Genomic DNA, 24,552 nt, shown 5'->3' with positions numbered 1-24,552 from the left:
ATATATATTAAATCATGATTTTAAAAGCTGGTGCAATAATTCAAACACTAATAAATTGGAAAAATTAGCGCGTTCAAGTGCGCACTAAAGGCCGAAATGCATCTTCAATTGATATGGTGTAAATAAACAATGAGTAATAGCTTAAGTGTAGTTTCTTCTCATAGTTTGAATACTAGTCTTTCATTGTTAGAGCAGATTAATATCTTGCCGTGATCAGTGAGTGCTCGGGGAGGTTCGTTTCCACCTGCGCTTTGCGCAGCTCATTTCTCCGAAGCCAGCTGTGCGCAAACGCAGTGTTGACTGCTCGGCAAACTCCAAACGCTCGGTCTGTACTGGCCCTCTGTTGCGCAAGCGAGTTGGTTATGGCCAGGTTCAAATTGTGCCCAAAACAACTTAACCACGGCCATTTCAATTGCTTGATGGCTGTGACAATATTCGCCCCGTTGTTATGCAGGCGATCTTTTTCTCCTCTATTTTCCATTCGGCAAGTGTCTCGCGCAATGCGTCTTCTAAATTGTCCGCTGAATGTGTCTCTGGCATGAAACTCGTCTGCAGGCATTTGGACTGCATTGCCCACTCTCGGTCCACATAATGTACGGTAGCTGACATATAGGGCATCATGTTGCAGCTGGACCACATATCCGTTATCAAGGCCAAATATTCCACATCACCTAGCGCTTTTTTTTCTTTACGTGCCAAAGCCTCGGATGAGTATCTAATACTTTTAATAATAATAATAATAATAATAATAAATTTAATAATGTGGTATTAAACCCCCCCGCCCGCCCACGATATAATCGTCCATCACGATGTTTGCACTGTAAACATCGTCGATGCCAATTAAGGGGACATCGCACAGCCCTACTTGATATATACACCACCAGACGCTAATGCTAAGCTTGCAATGGGAGAATTGCATGCAGCCATTAGCAAACAGCAGGAAATGCACCCAGAGGCTGCCTTTATTTTTGCGGGTGACTTTAATCACTCCAACTTGAAGACAGTACTTCCCAGACTACATCAACATGTTACCTGCCACACAAGAGGAAAGAGGACACTGGATCATGTTTACGCCAACAGAGCTGGAGCATACAAAGTTACACCCCTCCCCCATATAGGACAGTCAGATCACCTTTCTCTGTTTCTCACCCCTAAGTACTCGCCACTCATCCAACGTGTGAAACCCACAGTGAGGGACAATAAAATGCCGCTTTTCCACTACCAACACGGCTGAGCTGGGCTGAGCCGTGCTGAGTTGGGCTGAGTCGAGCTGAGCGGGGCTGTTGTAATTGCATTTCGACTACAACCGCGCTGAACCGTGCTGGCTGGAAGTGGGTGGACACATTGGGTGGAGTTAGCGAAGGTGGGTGGACGTCACGTGATGTCGTTAGGCGGCGCAAACAGTGACATCAGTGAGCTTTTAAGCGGTAGTCTCACGACCCGGATAGTAAACAATAAACATGGAGTGTTGCTGGTCTTGGTGCTGTGGCTTGTTGTCACCGACAACGCGGACAGATACTGGCAAGAGCGTATAGATGAGGCGAGGCGCATAAGGCTTCAGAAATTCTCGTAATTCGTAATTATTCTTCTTCCGGGTTTACGGTGTTTACAGATCCCAGCGTGCTCGCGGGGCGTGTGTGGGCATGTGAGGACACTCCTCCTCACCAATCAGTGCACAGGGGAGTGTCTCCTCACACCCCTAGCCCCACTCGGCTCGGTTTGGCTCGCTTCAGCCCCACTCCAAAACCGTGCGAGTTTTGGGGGCTGAGCAGGGCTGAAGCGAGCCGAGTCGTGCTGTTCTGAGGTAGTCGAAACGCGAGCCGTGTCGGGCTGAAGTGAGCTGAAAAAGGGTAGTGGAAAAGGGCCAAAAGTGTGGCCAGAGGGGACAGACTCTGTGCTACAGGACCAATTCAAACACACAGACTGGAATATGTTTGCCATTCAAGCAACCTGTCACTCCCACACAGACACAGAGCTATGCTTCCTCTGTACTAGACTACATCACCACCACCACCATAGACAGTGTCACCACCCAGAAAATGATCACCTTGTACCCAAATCAGAAACCCTGGATGAACAGAGAAGCCCGTCTACTGCTGAAAGCCCGCAACACTGCTTTCAGATCAGGAGATGTACAAGCCTACAGTACAGCCAGAGCTGACCTGAAGCATGGCATCAGGAAGGCCAAGCATTGCTACAAACAGAAGGTTGAGGAGCATTTCTCCAACTCCAACCCCTGACGTATGTGGCCAGGCATTCAGGTCATCAGCGACTACAAGTCCAACCCCCCCCATCCTCTGATATCTCCTTTCTCAACAAGCTCAACAATTTCTATGCTCGGTTTGAGGAGGACAACAAGGAGTCTGCATCCAGGGCAAGGCTGACTACAGACCACCAACCCCTAACACTCCCCCCACTGATGTTAAAGCAGTGCTGAGCAGGATTAATCCACATAAAGCTGCAGGCCCTGATGGCATCCCCGGACGTGTGCTCAGAACATGTGCTGGGGAGCTGGGGGGGGGGGGGGGGGGGGGGGGCTGATGGATTTATTCAACATGTCTTTGGCCCATGCTATCATTCCGACCTGCTTCAAGACCACCTCAATCGTGCCAGTACCATAACACTCCAGTCCAACATGTCTCAGCGACTACCGTCCAGTAGAGCTCACCCCATCATTACAAAGTGTTTAGAGAAGCTGGCCCTGACAAATCTCAAATCCTGTCTTCCCCCCCACCCTGGACCCCCACCAATTTGCCTGCCACAAGAACAAGAACACAGAGGATGCAGTCTCCCTAGCACTGCACTCTGTCCTTTTGCACCTGGATAATAGCAACACATACGCCAGAATGCTGTTCATAGACTTCAGTTCAGCATTTAACACTGTCATCCCCTCTAAGCTCATCACCAAACTCACAGATCTGGGCATCAGTGCTCCCATCTGCAACTGATTGTTGGATTTTCTAACCAACAGGCCCGAACATGTTCGTTTAGACCATCACTACTGTTCCACCCTCATACTAAAACACTGGCGTACCACAAGGCTGTGTGATGAGCCCATTCCTCTACTCCCTTTTTACTCATGACTGCAGACCTGCACATTACACCAACACCATCATCAAGTTTGCGGATGACACCACAGTGATGGGCCTCATCAAGGACAACGATGAGTCAGCCTACAGAGAGGAGGTGGACCACCTAGCTGTGTGGTGCAGTGAGAACAACCTGCTGCTCAACACCAATAAAACCAAGCTCATCGTGGACTTCAGGAGGAATGCTGACACACACACCCATCCACATCAACGGTGCAGCAGTGGAGCGTGTGACTAGCTTCAAATTTCTGGGGATCCACATCTCGCAGGACCGCACCTGGACAACCAACTGCTCCAACTTGGTCAAGAAGGCTCACCAGCGTCTCTTTCTTGAGGACTCTGAAGAAAAACCACCTCTCTTCAGACATCCTGGTGAACTACCGTTGTACCATCGAGAGCATCCTAACCAACTGCTCTGTCTCGGACCGGAAGGCACTGCAGATGGTGGTGAAGATCGCCCAGCGTGTCATGGGAGCCTCGCTTCCTCCTATTGAGGATGTCTACAGGAAGCGATGTCTCAGGAGAGCCATAAACATCATCAAAGACTCCTGCCATCCAACACACAAACTGTTCACTCTCCTGCCCGCTTGAAGGCGCTACAGGAGCCTTCGGACCAAACCCACCAGGTTCAGGAACAGCTTTTTTCCTTCAGCTGTCTCACTGCTGAACTCCACCCCCTACGGTCCCCCCACCCACACACACTCATCAACAACCCCCCCAACAAACTGAATTGACTTGAACTGACTTTATTGCACCATCACTATTTGTACTACTGTTTATTCATATCGTGTTTTGTATATACTGCAAATATCTATGTATCATACCATTGCACTACAGTTCATTCATATTGCACATTTTGAACATACTGTAAATATCTGTCATTATACCATCCCATACCCTGTAATTCCTGTACATTTATATTTATGTATATTACACTTGTTATTTACTGCTATGCATTTCTGGTTAGATGCAATCTGCATTTCGTTGCCTTGTACCCGTGACATGTGCAATGACAATAAAAGTTGAATCTAATCTAATCAAATCTAAATCACTGGTAATGTTTCGTAATGACCAGTGTGCAAGCACAAAGGACATGCTTTCTCTTTTCCGTGTTAAGAAGGTGTGTATGTATGTGTGTGTAGACGGTGTACCTTTGCTTGGCGAGCTCTCTCTCACGCTGACACTGTTCGTCTCTATCTCTCTCCAGCTGCTGTCGGAGCTCCTCGATCTGCCGGACGTAGCGCTGTGCTGCTCTCTCATCTGCTTGGAGCAACTCTGCCTCATGCATCACCTTCATCTTCGTCAGCTCCTGCTTGTGCTTGGAGATTAGCTTTTGGATCTCTGGCTCCAGGCCTAAGCGAGTGCACATTATACAAAATGAAAAAAAAAAAAATTCCTAATAATTGGAACTCGCCAACAACTTCGTAAAATTAGTATTAATGAATTGTTTGCTAGAAGCGCTAGTGTTATTCCCGTTAACGCGGCAAGAAATCTTGGAGTTTGGTTTGATGGAAATTTGAATTTTAGTGGCCATATAACCAAATTGTGTAATTTAGCCCATTACGCCTTGCATAATATTGGACGCATTAGGAAATATCTTACACCTCAATCCACACAAGTGTTAATACATGCATTAGTCATTGGTAGATTGGATTATTGGAACAGCCTCCTTTATGGATTGCCTGCTACATACATAAACAAGCTACAGTGTGGACAAAATGCAGCTGCTAGATTTGATCTCCAACACCTCGCACTTTTGCCATATTTTGCGAGTTACATTGGCTACCGGTAAAGTATAAGATTATGTTTAAAATTATTTTAACTAGACTGCATTTCCGCAGAGAAAATGCAAAGTGTGCTTGCTGAGCTGTAGCAGAACAGCTATCATGCTAGCATGCTAAAAGCTAGCATGCCAACATGCTAATAATGCCAACATGCTAACAACTAGCATGCTAACAGTTAACATACTAACATGCTAACAGCTAGCATGTTAACATGTTAATGCTAACATGCTAATAGATAACATGCTAACAACTAGCATTCTAACATGCTAATGATTAACATGCTATTTGTTAAAATTCTAACACAAAGGCTAATATGCTGACAGCCATCATGCTAACAGTTAACAGGCTAACATGCTAATGGCTAGTATGTTAACTTTTAGCATGCTAACACGCTGAGGGTGACATGCTAACAGTTAACATGCTAACATGCGCAGGCGAACTCGCTAACAGCAAACATGCGAACTCTGCATGCTACCATGCTAATCCTAACATGTTAACAGCTCTCATGATAACATGCTAATGGTGAACATGCTAACAACTCGCGAGCTAACAGCAGGCATGATATCGTAATGGGTAACATGCTAACAGCTAGCATGGTAACACATGAATGCTTGTATGTATTCATGTGTTAAATATTATTTATTATATTTATATAATAAATAATATTTATTAAATAAATATTTATTATTATATTTATGATATTTATTACTTTTCAGCTATTTTATTCTTTTAAACACTCTTGAGTGCTAATGTATTTTATAATAATTTAGTTTTCTCTTCTTCTGTTTTTACAAAATGCAGTGCTTGAATGCTTGATTTGTGTATTGTGATTTTAATGTTTAATTGTTTAAATGTCTGTGGTGAAACTGAAGACGAATTTCCACATGTGGACAATAAAGTATTCGTATGCTAATTGCTATCGTGTGTGCATGTAAGTATTCCTAATAAAGTGGCCATTGAGTTGAAGTTGATTTGCTGTCTAATGGCCCTTTTCCACTACCCTTTTTCAGCTCACTTCAGCTCACTTCAGCCCGACACGGCTCGCGTTTCGACTACCAAAAACCAGCACGACTCAGCTCGCTTCAGCCCTGCTTAGCCCCTAAAACTCGCACCGTTTTGGAGTGGGGCTGAAGCGAGCCAAAGCGAGCTGAGTGAGGCTGGGGGCGTGAGCAGACACTCCCCTGTGCACTGATTGGTGAGGAGGAGTGTCCTCACATGCCCACACACGCCCCGCGAGCACGCTGGGATCTGTAAACACCGTAAACCCAGAAGGAGAAGAATTACGAGAATTATGAAGCCTTATGCGCCTCGCCTCATCTATACGCTCTTGCCAGTATCTGTTGGCGTTGTCGGTGACAACAAGCCACAGCACCAAGACCAGCAACACTAACGACTCCATGTCCTCCATGTTTATTGTTTACTATTCGGGTCGTGAGACTACCGCTTAAAAGCTCACTGATGTCACTGTTTGCGCTGCTTAACGACATCACGTGACGTCCACCCACTTTCGCTAACTCCACCCAATGTGTCCACCCACTTCCAGCCAGCACGGTTCAGCGCGCTTGTAGTCGAAATGCAACTCCAACAGCCCCGCTCAGCTCGACTCAGCCCAACTCAGCACGGCACGGCTCAGCCCGACTCAGCCGCGTTTGTAGTGGAAAAGCGGCAAAAGTCTCAAATGAGCAGATGCTTGCCAAATGCATCATCACCTATGGGGGAAGGGAGGAATGACTCAGTCAAGCTTCCACTGATTAGTGGCAAAATGGAGAAAAAAAATGGACTGATGAAAGGCAAGACAAAGACGAGTGCGGGTCAGAACCGATATCATGTGTGTGATGGGTGATTTGGCCTGAGGTGCCGTATGAAGTTTGGTGAAGTGTTACTGAGCAAAACTCCATTCATTTGAATGGGGCCAAAAATCAATGGAAGCCTACGGAGGTAAAAAGAGATGCGTGAAAACCAAGGAAAAGACGAGTGCAGATCTCAGATGAGGGGATGGATCTGTGCGGGGACTTGGCCTGAGGCATCAAGTGAAGTTTCTTGAAGTTTGGTCACTTGGTTAAAAAAAATTTGATGGAGAGTGAAAGTTTTTCTCCTGAAACACCATTCATTTTCAGTGGGGCCAAAAATCAATGCAAGCCTATGGAGGAAAAAGGGATGAGCAAAAAGAAAGGAAAAATAGGAGTGCGGGTCAGAACCGATTGCATGTACTATGTGTCGGGGGAGTTGGCCTGAAGGATCACATGAGGTTTGGCGCATCTGCGATGGAGCGTGTCCGAGTAGGACGAGTCGATTCATGAGCCCTATTCATTCTCTAAGGGAAAAAACCAAAAGAAAAACAACGGACAAGAGAACGGGCGCGTTGATCCAAAAGCTGTATACAAGCACACTACACCACTTTGGGCCAAACGTCTCAGAGTTGGAACGGCGTCTCTATCTCGAACGCCCTAGGAGGAGTAGTGGATCCAAAAACGTGTTGGAACAAGGCAGAATAAGTAAACTTAAGAAGAACAATAGTGCTTGAGTAAGCACACTAATAAATTTTAAGGCTTTACAGGGCCGTGCCCCGTCATCCATTACTGACCTTTTATGCCTTAAAAGTAGTAACAAGATATGAACTACTCTCGTTATCCAGCTAACTTGGAGCTGGTCAAGTCAAGTCTATTTGTATAGCGCTTTTAACAATAAACATTGTCGCAAAGCAGCTTTACAGAATTTCAATTACTTTAAACATGAGCTAATTTTATCCCTAATCTATCCCCAATGAGCAAGCCTGTGGCGACAGTGGCAAGGGAAAACTCCCTCAGACGACATGAGGAAGAAACCTCGAGAGGAACCAGACTCAAAAGGGAACCCATCCTCATTTGGGCAACAACAGACAACATGACTATAACATTAACAGTTTTAACATGAAGTCAGTTTTGTTGATGTTATAAACTCTTCATTGATGGAAACTTGAGTGCAAAACTGTTCATGACAACTGCAGTCCTAAAGTTAGCAAGTCAACTGTAGTCCTCAGCCATAAAAGCATTACTGTAAGAGTCCAGAGCGTCTTCCAGGTGTTACTTTCGACTGTCCATATGGGGCCGTATTCTACAGGAGCGATGTGATGAGTCTCCAGCCAGACGTAGGGCATCAGGATGGTATACTAAGGCTACGTTCACACTGCAGGCTGAAGTGACTCAAATCCGATCTTTTCGCCCATATGTGACCTGTATCCGATCTTTTATTGACAATATGAACGACACAGATCCGATTTTTTCAAATCCGACCCAGGCCGTTTGGATATGTGGTCCTAATTCCGATCCCTATCCGCTCTTTTCATATGCGACTTCAGTCTGAACCGCCAGGTCGCATTCATCCGACTTACACGTCATCAACAAGCCACAAACGTCACTATTCTGCGCTGAAGTAGGTGGCGGGTCTCTCAAAAAAAGTTACAACAACATGGCGCATAATCACGGGCGCAGATAGAGGGGGGGACTCGTCCCACCCAGATTTAAATTCACCTCGTTCGGTCCCCCCCCACTTATAGGGAGGAAAAACCGTCTTTGCTGTCTTTCTTTGTATAAGGCAAACCTCACGGAAAAATCAAAAGACTAATTACCATTCGGTTTATTGAGGTGCACAGCAGTGTATACATAGTTGCAACAACTCACATAAAACAAAGACTGATATTCGGTTGGTTGAGCTGCGCAGACTGCACAGGTTGCGAGCTCGAGCTTGGTTGCTATGGTTACTAACAACAAGTTTGACAGGCATATCGGGGTTGGGGTTGGTTTGCTGGCAGCTTTGTCCCCCCCCAGTTTTTTGTCCCTCCCAGTTCAAAAAAACGTATCTGCGCCCCTGCGCATGACATCAATGTGAGGGACGCTTCGGGCTGTGAAGGTTCTGAATCTTCTCAATGGAAGGACGCAGAGGTTAGGGAGCTGATTTCCATTTGGGGGGATGCAGCTATTCAAGCTAGATTGGATGGGTCATACCGCAACCGGGCGGTTTTACGTCCGTAAACACTGGCCATGCTCACTGCGTGTGACGTCGTCGTATCCTGCAATGCGCATGCGGAACACTTTTAGGTCGCTTTTCGTTCATACTGAGGATCACATACAAGTCGCATATATTTGTTAATGTGAACGACCTCACAAAAAAATCGGATTTCACAAAAAAATCGGAATTGAGCATTAAGCCTTGCAGTGTGAACGTAGCGTTAATGTATACGATTCCTACTTATCACATGTAAGCGATCTTTCAAAAGATCTTGGTAGTGCTTGGAAATTTGTAGTCCTTAGTTCTGAGTAAAACTAGCTTATTAACTGGATCGTTCTAGAAGTTTGTCCAGTATTGGCTTCCAAAAAAATAAATAAATAAAATCCTACAGTACCCATACACTGCTGCTAGTTCAGAACTATAATGTGCTTGCTTGCCTTTATTTATACATTACTCTGTGTGTGTGTGTGTGTGTGTGTGTGTCTTTTTTCCCCTCCTGTAATTTACCCACTCTGTCACTGGCTAGTCACTTCCGATTCTTCCATGCTCTCCAAGTCCCCACAGTCACATGATCGCTGCAAATTTTTTGTGACAGTTTGGACAGTTGACATAACCAACAACCAATAATGCGACAACTATTTTACCCGATGATGCCACTCAGGAGCTAGTACTGTGTGTGCTTTTTATTTCTCATTGACAGCTCAGCTGAGCGGAGACTGGAAGACGAGCTGGCAGGATAATTGGTTTTTCACCAGCTCACCTTTAACAGTGATTTCCTTGATCTTCTTGGTCTTCTCGTCAATCCACTTCTCTCGCCGGATCTTTTCTGTGGCGCTCATCAGCTCTTTCAGTTTTTTAATCTCCTGAGGTTGGGAGGAATGGACAGAATAAAGGGAGAAAGAAATAAAAAACAGAACTTTGCTCCCCGCCCCCCACACACCCTTTAGATAGCCATCTAGTCACAGTATGTTTTGTTCTCTGTAATACACCATACAGCTCTGACCTTTGGTTAACACACTGCCAGCTGCTGGTTAGGCTTAATCCTCAAAAATAATTCTCAAAATTGGCAAAACATAGAATAAATAGACTTTATTGAAGTACAACCCCGATTCCAAAAAAGTTGGGACAAAGTACAAATTGTAAATGAAAACGGAATGCAATGATGTGGAAGTTTCAAAATTCCATATTTTATTCAGAATAGAACATAGATGACATATCAAATGTTTAAACTGAGAAAATGTATCATTTAAAGAGAAAAATTAGGTGATTTTAAATTTCATGACAACAACACATCTCAAAAAAGTTGGGACAAGGCCATGTTTACCACTGTGAGACATCCCCTTTTCTCTTTACAACAGTCTGTAAACGTCTGGGGACTGAGGAGACAAGTTGCTCAAGTTTAGGGATAGGAATGTTAACCCATTCTTGTCTAATGTAGGATTCTAGTTGCTCAACTGTCTTAGGTCTTTTTTGTCGTATCTTCCGTTTTATGATGCGCCAAATGTTTTCTATGGGTGAAAGATCTGGACTGCAGACTGGCCAGTTCAGTACCCGGACCCTTCTTCTACGCAGCCATGATGCTGTAATTGATGCAGTATGTGGTTTGGCATTGTCATGTTGGAAAACGCAAAGTCTTCCCTGAAAGAGACGTCGTTTGGATGGGAGCATATGTTGCTCTAGAACCTGGATATACCTTTCAGCATTGATGGTGTCTTTCCAGATGTGTAAGCTGCCCATGCCACACGCACTAATGCAACCCCATACCATCAGAGATGCAGGCTTCTGAACTGAGCGCTGATAACAACTTGAGTCGTCCTTCTCCTCTATAGTCCGAATGACACGGCGTCCCTGATTTCCATAAAGAACTTCAAATTTTGATTTGTCTGACCACAGAACAGTTTTCCACTTTGCCACAGTCCATTTTAAATGAGCCTTGGCCCAGAGAAGACGTCTGCGCTTCTGGATCATGTTTAGATACGGCTTCTTCTTTGAACTATAGAGTTTTAGCTGGCAACGGCCGATGGCACGGTGAATTGTGTTCACAGATAATGTTCTCTGGAAATATTCCTGAGCCCATTTTGTGATTTCCAATACAGAAGCATGCCTGTATGTGATGCAGTGCCGTCTAAGGGCCCGAAGATCATGGGCACCCAGTATGGTTTTCCGGCCTTGACCCTTACGCACAGAGATTCTTCCAGATTCTCTGAATCTTTTGATGATATTATGCACTGTAGATGATATGTTCAAACTCTTTGCAATTTTACACTGTCGAACTCCTTTCTGATATTGCTCCACTATTTGTCGGTGCAGAATTAGGGGGATTGGTGATCCTCTTCCCGTCTTTACTTCTGAGAGCCGCTGCCACTCCAAGATGCTCTTTTTATACCCAGTCATGTTAATGACCTATTGCCAATTGACCTAATGAGTTGCAATTCGGTCCTCCAGCTGTTCCTTTTTTGTACCTTTAACTTTTCCAGCCTCTTATTGCCCCTGTCCCAACTTTTTTGAGATGTGTTGCTGTCATGAAATTTCAAATGAGCCAATATTTGGCATGGAATTTCAAAATGTCTCACTTTCGACATTTGATATGTTGTCTATGTTCTATTGTGAATACAATATCAGTTTTTGAGATTTGTAAAATTATTGCATTCAGTTTTTATTTACAATTTGTACTTTGTCCCAACTTTTTTGGAATCGGGGTTGTACACTATATGGCCAAAAGTTTGTGGGCACCTGACCATCACACCCACATGTGGTTCTTCCCCAAATTTGAAAGTGCACAACTGTACAGGATGCATTTATATGCTGGACCTAGGCTTGTAGTACTTGAGTCCGACTCATGCCCTAATTTTAAGGACTCATGACTCGACTTGAGCACTGATGACTCGGACTCGTGCATTAACTGCATTCGGACTTGTAAATTGGAGACGAGGACTCAGATTTTTTTTCTTTTTTTTGTAACATGCCATAATAATTTGGCACAAGATATTTATATCTACATTAAATTTGTACTAACTTTGTGTAAGAGTGTTACACCTGCGTGCCTTGGAGCGTGCATCAGAGAGACTCTTGGGCGCGCTCTGGAAAGTGCACGCGCACTGTAAATGACTCACACCTGCACAGGATTAAGGTGCAATCAGTGCGCCTATATAAAAACTGTGAAAACACACTTACTTTGCGAAGTATTGTCTTGTGTTGCTGACATTACTGAGCCTTATTTCCTTGTTTGGGTTCCTGATCCCTGATTTCCTGTTTCTCGTCTTTGATTCTGCCGAGTCTACGATAGCCTGTTTGTGCCTCGCTTGACCTATTGCTTGTTTCACTGTTTTACGATTTTGCCTGCCGTTCTGGATTGTTTACCTGTCTTCACTTGTATTAATAAACATACCTTCTGCACTTACATCCGTCTCCCAACCATCTCTGGCAGAATACTTCGCACTCCCTGATAAAGAGAATCTACATTCACCTGTTCATACATCACGTTCAGGAACAAACTAATGTTAATGGCGCTAAAACAGCCGCCGTTAAATGGTACGGTTGAAGTGCTGGACTCGACTTGGATCAATAGTGTACTCAACTCGGACTCGACTCGAAATTTTTTTTAACGACTTGGACTTAACTCGAACTTGAACACTGGGGACTCGAGACTGGACTCGGACTTGAGGTTTAGTGACTCAACTACAACACTGGCTGGAGTATTAAGATTTCTCTACACTGGAACTGAAGAGAGTCCAAACCTGTTCCAGCATGAAAATGCCCTGTCCTCAAAGTGAGAAAAGTCATGATTTTCCAAGGTTGGTGTGGAAGAACTTGAGTGCCCTACACAATCCTAACCTCAATACCACTGACCACTTTTGAGACGAACTGGGAAACGCTGACTTCACACCAGGTCTCCTCATTGGACCTCAGTAATGCTCTTGTGGCTGAATGGGTTTACAAACCCCCATAGCCAGACTCCAAAATCTATCGCGGTTGCCAGAGGACCAGCCCCCCACTGTAACCCTAGCTTTGTAAGCGGCGAGAGGCCGAGGGCTACTGAAAGGGAGATTGGCACTGCCCGATGTGCCTTGTGGCATAGGAAGGATTTGTTTTGATACTCCAAAATCTACTGTAAGGCTGCTGGGCCATAGAAGGTTCACGCTGCACGCTGCATGCTGCACGCGTGTAAAGAAAAGTGGACAAACGTAGCATGACTTGCTCTGGGCCATAGAACGGCGTTCACGTTGCACGCTGCACACTTCACGCGTGAAGCGTGAAATGAACATGCACACTTTTTTCTAGGCGTGAAGACGGAAATTCCAGTCAATGCATGCGGTCACCGCCGCGCCAGCCAATCAGAACGGGTCTAGGGAGATAACGCTATGCTTTCAGGGGAAAACTTCAGAAAAAATATAATTGAATGGTATAATTGAAAAATAGTTCTTCATCGGGATTGTCAAGCAGATTATAGAATGTTCGGTGAAATTCACCACGGGTTTCTCTCAGAAGGAAGTGTTCTCGGCTCCAAATTCTGTTCCTTTTTCTCTTCCTCTGTCTCAGTAAAAGCAGAATGAGGCAATCGTCGTCATCCGAAGAGTCCATATTGTTGGTTACTCGGTCAAAGTAGAACAGACGCAACACGTGAACATCCAAGCATGAAGTTTAATGGCCCAGGGTCCGGTTCTTCACGTGAACGTGTAGCGTGCAGCATGCAGCGTGAACCTTCTATGGCCCAGCAGCCTAAAGCCTTCTGAGAAGAGTGGAGGATATTCTTAACACAAATTTTAGAATAGAATGTTCAAAAGCCACATATGGATGTAATTGTGAGGTGTCCACATACTTTTGGTCAGAGTGTATAAGTAGGATTTTTTTTTTTCTTTAGAAATGAGCAACTCAAATGACAATGCAATGTAATTCAGTAGCAGGCATTCATCAGCAGGTAAAGGGGAGTGTGCAAAATATAAAGTCAAGGGTGAAAAGGTTCCACAGATTTCAAATTAAGCTGCATTCATTAATTAAGAAAGGAATAAAACATGAAGACGCATGGTGTTAAAGGAAAATAATGAATCAATGTCATTCTGGGGAGATGGAGCTGAACGCAAAGCAGAGTTATGGTGATCATCCCAAAATAGTTTATTCCTCTTATACCACAGCAATTTGCCAACAATAACTTTGACATAAATGTTGTTTTTATCAATAGACATTTATGCTCAGTGTTATCACTTACATTATAGCTACTATATGCAGATGTTCCCTCACCACCCTCTCATTTTTCTCTCAATGTTAATAAGACAAAAAAAAAAACCACACAAGAAAAAAAATCAACAAGTGTAAGTGTTGGAGCTGATTGACATTATTATTATTATTCATCTCATCTCATTATCTCTAGCCACTTTATCCCGTTCTAGGGTCACAGGCAAGCTGGAGCCTATCCCAGCTGACTACGGGCGAAAGGCGGGGTACACCCTGGACAAGTCGCCAGGTCAATTATTATTATTATTCTAGGGCGGCACGGTGGTGTTGTAGTTAGCGCTGTCGCCTCACAGCAAGAAGGCCCAGGTTCGACCCCCGTGGCCGGCGAGGGCCTTTCTGTGCGGAGTTTGCATGTTCTCCCCATGTCCGCGTGGGTTTCCTCCGGGTGCTCCGGTTTCCCCCACAGTCCAAAGACATGCAGGTTAGGTTAACTGGTGACTCTAAATTGACCGTAGGTGTGAATGTGAGTGTGAATGGTTGTCTGTGTCTATGTGTCAGCCCTGTGATGTCCTGGCGACTTGTCCAGGGTGTACCCCGCCTTTCACCTGTAGTCAGCTGGGATAGGCTCCAGCTTGCCTGCGACCCTGTAGAACAGGATAAAGCTGCTACAGATAATGAGAATGAGATGAGATTATTATTATTATTATAATATCAAGGATATATTTGTTTCTTTTTTGTCTCATCTCATCTCATTATCTCTAGCCGCTTTATCCTTCTACAGGGTCGCAGGCAAGCTGGAGCCTATCCCAGCTGACTATGGGCGAAAGGCGGGGTACACCCTGGACAAGTCGCCAGGTCATCACAGGGCTGACACATAGACACAGACAACCATTCACACTCACATTCACACCTACGGTCAATTTAGAGTCACCAGTTAACCTAACCTGCATGTCTTTGGACTGTGGGGGAAACCGGAGCACCCGGAGGAAACCCACGCGGACACGGGGAGAACATGCAAACTCCACACAGAAAGGCCCTCGCCGGCCCCGGGGCTCGAACCCAGGACCTTCTTGCTGTGAGGCGACAGCGCTAACCACTACACCACCGTGCCGCCGTTTCTTTTTTGTGATGATAGAAAAATAATTTGTAATTAAATCTTAAGCTTTGAAATATGAGTAAATAATAGAAATGCAGTATGTTGGCTCGGTCTTTCCTCCTCCTCTTTCTCCTTCTCCCCCTAATAATCCTAACCCATGACATCATCGCTTGTTTACCACAATGCATTCTGGGTGATACCCTGGGTCAGCTCTGCTATATTGTTTACTTTCACCTTTGTTAAACCCTGCATTGTTCTGTCTAACCGGTTTTAACCATGCCACCTAAAGTGACTTGCCGTGTGCCTTACTGTGTCTCCACAACAAAGAGAACACCTAATTTGAGCTTTTATCAGCTGGCAGTTAAGAAGAGAAGAAAGAAATGGATAAGTTTAATCCGCAATGAAAACCTTCGATCTGAATCGAAATGGACAAGTAAGTGTTTGTAGCTTACATTTCTCTGGTGGAAAAAAGACGTACTTATACTATGACCCAGGAATATTTCCATGGTCTGTGGAACGGCCTTCGGTTATAGAAGATTATAACCATCGACGCTGTTCATTGTCTGAAACTAGCGATATTCCAAAGCCTGTAAAACAAAAGTGTTCTTTCAGCCTTTGCCTCTCAACGCACCGAAGCACTCGGCAGCCGAACGAGCCTGTCAGACTGATAAAACTCCCAAACCACCAAGGGTTCTCTTTCGGGTGTGTATAATGTTCAGCGTACCTCACGTAAAATTAATCTAACAGCTGCTATATTGCACAACTACCGACCCCGGCTATCCCCCATAATGCATTGCAATAAACAACTGATGATGTAGTTATGCTTGGGGGCTATTAACTATTAGAATGAGTGAATCAATAGAAACCTGTGATTTGCCTCGTCTTGCAACCGGTACTACTATCAAATATGCCATTCTAAAAATTAAAAAAAATTATTAATAATAATAATAATAATAATAATAATAATAAATCTCCTTCTAACCAGTCAGACTGGAGAAATCATCAGTACTATGGTATAATTAATTTGACTTGAGTTTGAGATTAATGATGGCAGGTTCACACCCACTGTGTCTACTTCAGCTGAACAAACCTATACACTCCACAGGCAGCGCTACCATCTGTGAAATGATGAGGTATGCTTGCTTCATTGTACAAAACCACAACGTTTTCCAGCACTCTATATTTAGTTTCCAAAAAAAAAAAAAAAACGCTAGCAGAAAGAAAATGTCAGACATGTCCTGCAGAGAAGTGAACGGTGGCCATGACTCATTGGGGAAAAAAAAAATTCCAAATGTCTTGACATTGTCAGAGGTGCCTGCAACTCCACTCTGAAATCTCTTATTTGATCATTTAAAGGCAGACGGATTAAATGCACACAGATTGTGAAAGACTGAAAATTTAACTGAGTTGGCCACAGTAAATATTCCATAAACAGTCTGGTTTATTATAAAATGTCCACTTGGTTGTAAAGGGTGTGTCTGTTACTCGTTTACAAGTCTGGGTGTCTGACTTCATTACAGGCTTCTCACAGCAGGGTGGAACGATGCTGTTTGCAGTGGATTCTTTGACAGTTTTGTTGTTTGCTTTTCTTATATATTTCACTGTTAAGCGCTTTATTACATCTGTAAGTCTCCCGAAGTCTAACGGACATTAAAGTGATGGCGAAAGCTTGACATGGGAAGGAAAGCAAAGAATGAGATGAAGAAAGTGTGGAGGTTAGAAATGGAAACACAAGCATTACCTCACACAAGGGACCCAGAATTTGCCACACCTACAGCCAGAGGAAAAAACATAAGCAGAGGGGTAGAAAAAACGCAAAGAAAGAAAGGACAGACAGACAGACAGACAGAAAGAAAGAGACAGAAAGACAGAGTGAGAGAAAGAAAGAAAGAAAGAAAGAAAGAAAGAAAGAAAGACAAAGAAAGGAGACAGAGAGAGACAAAGAAAGAAAGAAAGAAAGAAAGAAAGAAAGAAAGAAAGAAAGGAGACAAAAAGAAGGAAAGAAAGAAAGAAAAAGAAAGAAGACAGAGAGAGACAAAGAGAGAAAGAAAGACAGACAAAGAAAGAAAGACAAAGAAAGAAAGAAAGAAAGAAAGAAAGAAAGAAAGAAAGAAAGGACAGAGAGAAAGAGACAAAGAAAGAGAAAGAAAGACAGACAAAGAAAGGAGACAGAGAGAGAAAGAAAGAGAAAGAAAGACAGACAAAGAAAGAAAGACAAAGAAAGAGACAGAAAGACAGAGAGAGAGAGAAAAAGAACAGAGAGAGACAAAGAAAGAAAGAAAGAAAGAAAGAAAGAAAGAAGACAGAGACAAAGAAAGAGAAAGACAGACAGAAAGAAAGAAAAAAAGAGAAAGAAAGAGACAAAAAGAAAGAAGGAAAGAAAAAAAGACAGAAAGCAAGAAAGAAAGAACATGCATCTCCCCCCCACCCCACACACACACACACACACACACCTCTCGACATGGAAAGTTTAGTGCTAGAGAAATAAACACAAGCGGTTACCATTAAAGATGACATTTATGCTTGCTATAAAATAAAGATCTACAACTGAAAATGGACTGAAATCAACCCAGGAGTCGTCATGTTCAAGGTTTGAAAACAGCACACATGCAGCGCAGGCAAGCAGGTAACACGCCCCCCGCCCCGCCAACATAACACACATGCAGGATGTATTAAAAGCATTAAAAGCTAGTGCAGCATCACTAACATACACCAGGGGTCTCATTTATCAAAATGCGTCTAAAACAAGTAGACGTGTGCAAGTTACCCACATGCACAAGAAAACTGCTACAACACACACACGCGCGCGCGCGTGTATGCACAGCTGTATACAGTGGCCATTGTCCCACAAATCCAACACATTCGAAACTGATGCATTTGTGCACAACCACACACATTTGCATAATAAATGCCTTCATATCACCATATAATCGTAAACAACTTCCCGATAAAAAGCAGAACCGTTAAAAATAGGATCCTGTTTTTTCAGATGAAACAGAACATGCTAAAAGCTCAACGAAAAAGAAACTGTATAATATGTACTTCTCACAAAAATACACGCATGTATTTATTATTTTGAAAACTCACCAGCCGACTGATCTGGCACGTTTTAATCGTGTGACAGTAATGATGTAAATACCAGCGCAACGGACTAGTGTCCGAAAGCGTTTTTTCATTTTACCAATGAGCTCACTATACAGTCCTCTATAGAGTAATTCCCTATATAGGGAGTAGTGAACGAGTGAGTGATTTCAGACACAGGAAAAGTCAAAGTCCTTCCAGTGCCAGGATCTGGTTTTCTCAAGCAGTCTCCTGTTCCAGTACTAACCAGGCCCTTAAGGCGCATTGGGCAGCACCGATCTCCGCTTCTATAGTCCTCGGCCAATTGCCTACTATACAGCTCGAGTTACAGTGGGGGGGGGGGGGGGGGGCGCTAGTCCTCTGGTAACCATGAGAGTTTGACTCCAAAATTGCATCTGTATTGCAGCGTGCCTTGCCAGATGACAGTAGGTACCATTTTTATGATGGTCTTTGGTGTGACCTAACCGAAAGTAGAACTCGCAATCTCCTGGTCGAAAAGTGGACACGCTAACCACTAGGCCAGTCCTCGGTCCTCCACAAAGCTGCATGAGCTAAATCTTCACCCATCCATCCATTATCCATAACCGCTTATCCTGTACAGGGTCGCAGGCAAGCTGGAGCCTATCCCAGCTGACTATGGGCGAGAGGCAGGGTACACCCTGGACAAGTCATCAGATCATCACAGGGCTGACACATAGACACAGACAACCATTCACACTCACATTCACACCTACGGTCAATTTAGAGTCACCAGTTAACCTAACCTGCATGTCTTTGGACTGTGGGGGAAACCGGAGCACCCAGAGGAAACCCACGCGGACACGGGGAGAACATGCAAACTCCGCACAGAAAGGCCCTCGCCGGCCACGGGGCTCGAACCCGGACCTTCTTGCTGTGAGGCGACAGTGCTAACCACTACACCACTGTGCTGCCCACTAAATTTTCAAACTAGGATTCTATCTTGTAAGCCCTGAAATCAGTAATTACTCTTTAACTTATGCTGAGATGTACGTTGTTATCGACACTCAGCCAGATTTTCCGCTCTTACACTTTTCTACCACTAGGGGTGCTTGCATGGTCAGCGGGGTGTGCAAATATTCACACATGATCACAGAAAAGCAAAACTTCATTAATCCCGTTTAATGCACAGAAACGTGTGTGTGCATGGTTTATGCACAAAAGTACAGGACGCAGTTGATAAATGAGGCCCCAGGTCTGACTACCTGTCTGAAGATAAAATACGATGAATTATAGGGTGATGGGTACAACACACCAGTTCATGCTGCTCCTGCATCTGGTTGATCTTTTTTGTGTATTTCTGGTCGGCCTGCTTGAGCTCGGCCACCACACCCTCACAGCGCTCACTCAGGGCCTTCTTGTCATCGATCAGCTGAGAACAAGAGATAGATGTGTTTCAAACTTCGAGCTGGGTAGTTTCAGGAGTACAAAGATAAGAAAATACCCATTTTATAGTTTATACCTAAATATAGGAATATCTGTCTTGCATGTCTTACATTTACAGTGCACCTCATTGTTTCCAGGAGTATTATTTACACTAATTTGTACAATACAGTGGTGCTTGAAAGTTTGTGAACCCTTTAAAATTTTCTATATTTCTGCATAAATATGACCGAAGACCTCATCAGATTTTCACACGAGTCCTAAAAGTAGATAAAGAGAACCCAGTGAAACAAATGAGACAAAAATATTATACTTGGTCATTTATTTATTGAGGAAAATGATACAATATTACATATCTGTGAGTGGCAAAAGTATGTGAACCTCTAGGATTAGCAGTTAATTTGGAGGTGAAATTAGAGTCAGGTGTTTTCAATCAATGGGATGACAATCAGGTGTGAGTGGGCACCCTGCTTTATTTAAAGAACAGGGATCTATCAAAGTCTGATCTTCACAACACATGTTTGTGGAAGTGTATCATGGCACGAACAAAGGAGATTTCTGAGGACCTCAGAAAAAGCGTTGTTGATGCTCATCAGGCTGAAAAAGGTTACAAAACCATCTCTAAAGAGTTTGGACTCCACCAATCCACAGTCAGACAGATTGTGTACAAATGGAGGAAATTCAAGACCATTGTTACCCTCCCCAGGAGTGGTCGACCAACAAAGATCACTCCAAGAGCAAGGCGTGCAATAGTCAGCGAGGTCACAAAGGACCCCAGGGTAACTTCTAAGCAACTGAAGGCCTCTCTCACATTGGCTAATGTTAAATGTTCATGAGTCCACCATCAGGAGAACACTGAACAACAATGGTGTGCATGCCAGGGTTGCAAGGAGAAAGCCACTGCTCTCCAAAAAGAACATTGCTGCTCGTCTGCAGTTTGCGAAAGATCATGTGGACAAGCCAGAAGGCTACTGGAAAAATGTTTTGTGGATGGATGAGACCAAACTAGAACTTTTTGGTTTAAATGAGTAGTGTGATGTTTGGAGAAAGGAAAACACTGCATTCCAGCATAAGAACCGTATCCCATCTGTGAAACATGGTGGTGGTAGCAGTGGTTGCGTTAGACTTTTTCATTGTCCGTCATTTTGACGGACAGGGTCGTAAAAATTCCGTCATTGTCCATTATTATCTGTCATTTTATTTTAACTTTTAAATGACAATGTATATAGGCTATAAATGCTATATATTTAATAACTTGTGTTTTCATGGACTCATTTTCATTTAAAAATTAATTCACAGAACAAGCTTGTATTATTTAATCATTTATTTATGTATTTATGATGCAAAAAGATGAACAGAGATTCTGACGTTCGGTCACTTGTGAGCCCATTTTCCCTCCGCTAAAAACATTGCGGCTGTTGTGCCTTAACGGGCATATGAACAATGTTATTTTACAACGTAGCAAGACAATTGCAGTTAAAATATGAACAGTCCACTACAACGATTTAAGTGACAATCTAATCTGACCTCAATCCTTCCTTCTGGCCCGCATGGATTTAAATTGGGAGCTCGCTTGTGCATAATCAAAGTCGTCAATGGAGACTGCTGCCGAGGCAATTGTCATTAAATTTTGCGTCTTTGCCTCGGACAGACGACTTCTCATTGACGTTTTAATTTTATTCTGAAGGCTGAACCCGCGCTCTGCTGCGACACTGGAGACTGGAATAACCAGCGCCACTTCAGCCAAAGTTCTGAAGTCGGGAAACATTTCTCCCAGGGAAGTGATCGGAAGCCGGCAAGAGCCTCTGAAAGTTGGATTTCCCGACCCTGCTAGTACTCTCTTCATAGGGAGGAAATCCTTCAGCATGCGGTCTTTCTGCACCAGTGGTGCAGCTGCACCCTGCGGTGACCCGTAGTGGGCTGACACGGAAGGTCTTAAATAAAACGAAGTTATGTTTAAAATGTTAGTTTGTCTACCCGTGCTCTCATTAAAATGATAGTTCAGCAGATATTCGAGCAGTGATGTTCCTAAGCTTGCTGGGGAAGAATACAATAAATCGATATTTGTTTCATTTTAAAAACAAGAAAACAACTAGCCTAAATGAGCGCTATTGCATTAAGACGTACAGGCAGGGAAACGACACAAACAACCCAATGCATCTCTTTTTTTAATAGCAAAAATGACGCGTCTTCTGCAGAGAAGGGAAACATTAATCCATCTCACTGTGCTAGTGGTTAGAAAAGTCAGAACGCGGTCAGGAGCGCGATGGGGGGGAAACAGCCTTGCGCAGTGGCTACAGTGTACACATGAGCAGCCTATGCACTGAACATCAAGACTGCCGCAACGTCGGCTCAGATTGAAAGTGACGGCAGTGAAGACTATGTATACCGTATGTAAGAAAACTCTGCCACAACTTGCCAATCATTTCAATTGTGTGTTTCATTATGTTTTATTATTGTTATTATTAGGCTGTTATTGGTAATGGTAACGGTAAACATCCATCAAAATGACCGACGGCCTTCAGATTTTTCCGTCATAGCTAAAAAAAATCCGTCAATGACGGACAATTGTCGGTTAACGCGACCTACGGGTGGTAGTATCATGGTTTGGGCCTGTTTTGCTGCATCTGGGCCAGGACAGATTGCCATCATTGATGGAACAATGAATTCTGAATTATACCAGTGAATTCTAAAGAAAAATGTCAGGACATCTGTCCATGAACTGAATCTCAAGAGAAGGTGGGTCATGCAGCAAGACAACGGCCCTAAGCACACAAGTCGTTCTACCAAAGAATGGTTAAAGAAGAATAAAGTGAATGTTTTGGAATGGCCAAGTCAAAGTCCTGACCTTAATCCAATCGAAATGTTGTGGACGGACCTGAAGCGAGCAGTTCATGTGAGGAAACCCACCAACATCCCAGAGTTGAAGCTGTTCTGTACGGAGGGAACGGGCTAAAATTCCTCCAAGCCGGTGTGCAGGACTGATCAACAGTTACCGGAAACGATTAGTTGCAGTTATTGCTGCACAAGGGGGTCACACCAGATACTGAAAGCAAAGGTTCACATACTTTTGCCACTCACAGATATGTAATATTGGATCATTTTCCTCAACAAATAAATGACCAAGTATAATATTTTTTTCTCATTTGTTTAACTGGGTTCTCTTTATCTACTTTTAGGACTTGTGTGAAAATCTGGTGATGTTTTAGGTCATATTTATGCAGAAATAGAGAAAATTCTAAAGGGTTCACAAACTTTCAAGCACCACTGTAAATGTGTCACAGCCCTGAATGTCAGAAAAAATAGTCAGCTGAAATCGGGTGAGTTTGGAGCTGGCATAACACCAAAATGTGCAGGGTAGTGATACTCCAAAACCAAGAGTGTGAAACGCTAATTTAGAAAATCCCTTAAGCATTGGCGCTATCATGTTATTATTTGTGGCGTTTCAAAACCAGAGTGTGCGCCAGCAGGTTTTGCAACTATAAACTACTCTGATACACTGTGTGATGATAAAGCATTTCCTTTAAAGAAATTTAAATATGTAACAATTTTATAAATGAAAGTTCTCGATTAAATCATTTCCTTCTAGAACTACGATTAGCATCACGGCTACCTGGTCGATGAAAGCCAGGTGTCTTTGGATTGTCGCCTCGTATTGTTGTTTCTGTAGCTGGAAGTTTTGGCTGAGCTCTTTCTCCGTCTCCTTCACGTGATGGAGCGTCAGTTCTCTCTGCTGAGTCTGCAAGCACAAAACCACACGTCAGTTTGGTCTCGCCATCCGTACACACTATTTTTATATGACGGTTATGTAGTCAGGTGTGCAAACAGGCGTTTATGTAAAGTGCTGCACACAAGTACGTATATAAGGTTACCAATGCGGACTGTAGCATGGTGACAGCGCGTTTCTTTTCCTCCAGCTCCAGTTTGAGCCTCATTATAGAGCCGGTAAGCTCAGCAGCAGTAGCAGAAGCCTGATCCACGGCAGCCAGCTCCTCTTCAGACAGCAGCACCTACACAAACACACACAGCAAAATATGTATGTTTAGGAATGAAAGAAACTAAAGCAGTCTTATTTGGAAAAATGTATATATCCATCCATTATCCGTAACCGCTTATCCTGTGCAGGGTCGCGGGCAAGCTGGAGCCTATCCCAGCTGACTACGGGCGAGAGGCGGGGTACACCCTGGACAAGTCGAACAATCTTTTTCGAACAACGTGCGGTGTTTTGTAATGCTCTTTGTTATTTTATTTTATTTTTTATTTCTCATTTTCTTTCTTTTGTATGTACAAATAGTTACATACATTTTTTATACATGTTTGAAATAAAAAAAAATTAAAATATAAAATAAATAAATAAAATTCATTCAATTCATTCATGTCGCCAGGTCATCGCAGGGCTGACACAGACACGTGCCCCTTTTCCACCAAAGCAGTTCCAGGGCTGGTTCGGGGCCAGTGCTTAGTTTGGAACTGGGTTTTCTGTTTCCACTGACAAAGAACTGGCTCTGGGGCCAGAAAAACCGGTTCCAGGCTAGCACCAACTCTCTGCTGGGCCAGAGGAAAGAATCGCTTACGTCAGCGGGGGGGGGGGGGGGGCGGCGGCGGAGTTGTTAAGACCAACAACAATAACAAGACCGCGAAAGATCGCCATTTTTAAGCGACGAGAAGCAGCAGCTGCACAAATGCGAAGTCATCCATTATTATTATTATTGTTGTTGTTGCTGCTGCTTCTTCCGTGTTGTTTTTGCTTCGATATTCACGCCAAAGTTTATGCAAACGTAGCGACGTAACTGACGTATACAGCGACATAATGACGTGGCTCCCCTTAGCACCGCGAGCTATGGAAAAGCAAACTGGTTCTCAGCTGGCTCGCAAGTTGAACGAGTTGTGAACCAGCACCAGCACTGGCCCCGAACCAGCCCTGGAACTGATTTGGTGGAAA

At 43.8% G+C, this 24,552-nt stretch overlaps 1 protein-coding gene across 2 annotated transcripts in view; it reads right to left on the bottom strand.

The window, feature by feature from the left end:
* Nucleotides 1–24,552, bottom strand: part of cep131 (centrosomal protein 131) — a 103,553-nt gene that overhangs the window by 44,230 nt on the left and 34,771 nt on the right. For both annotated transcript variants that reach the window (XM_060940239.1, XM_060940240.1), the window contains 5 exons: nucleotides 23,483–23,620; nucleotides 23,224–23,349; nucleotides 19,483–19,599; nucleotides 9,621–9,723; nucleotides 4,241–4,442 (listed from right to left, as the gene is read on the bottom strand). In XM_060940239.1, coding sequence (XP_060796222.1) covers nucleotides 4,241–4,442; nucleotides 9,621–9,723; nucleotides 19,483–19,599; nucleotides 23,224–23,349; nucleotides 23,483–23,620 — 686 coding nt within the window. The remainder of the gene's footprint in view (nucleotides 1–4,240; nucleotides 4,443–9,620; nucleotides 9,724–19,482; nucleotides 19,600–23,223; nucleotides 23,350–23,482; nucleotides 23,621–24,552) is intronic.

The sequence above is a fragment of the Neoarius graeffei genome, chromosome 14, assembly GCF_027579695.1.
Source record: "Neoarius graeffei isolate fNeoGra1 chromosome 14, fNeoGra1.pri, whole genome shotgun sequence".
Classification (NCBI taxonomy): Eukaryota; Metazoa; Chordata; class Actinopteri; order Siluriformes; family Ariidae; genus Neoarius; species Neoarius graeffei.
The sequence above is the reverse complement of the archived record's forward strand: the minus strand, read 5'-3'. Positions and strand labels throughout refer to the sequence as shown.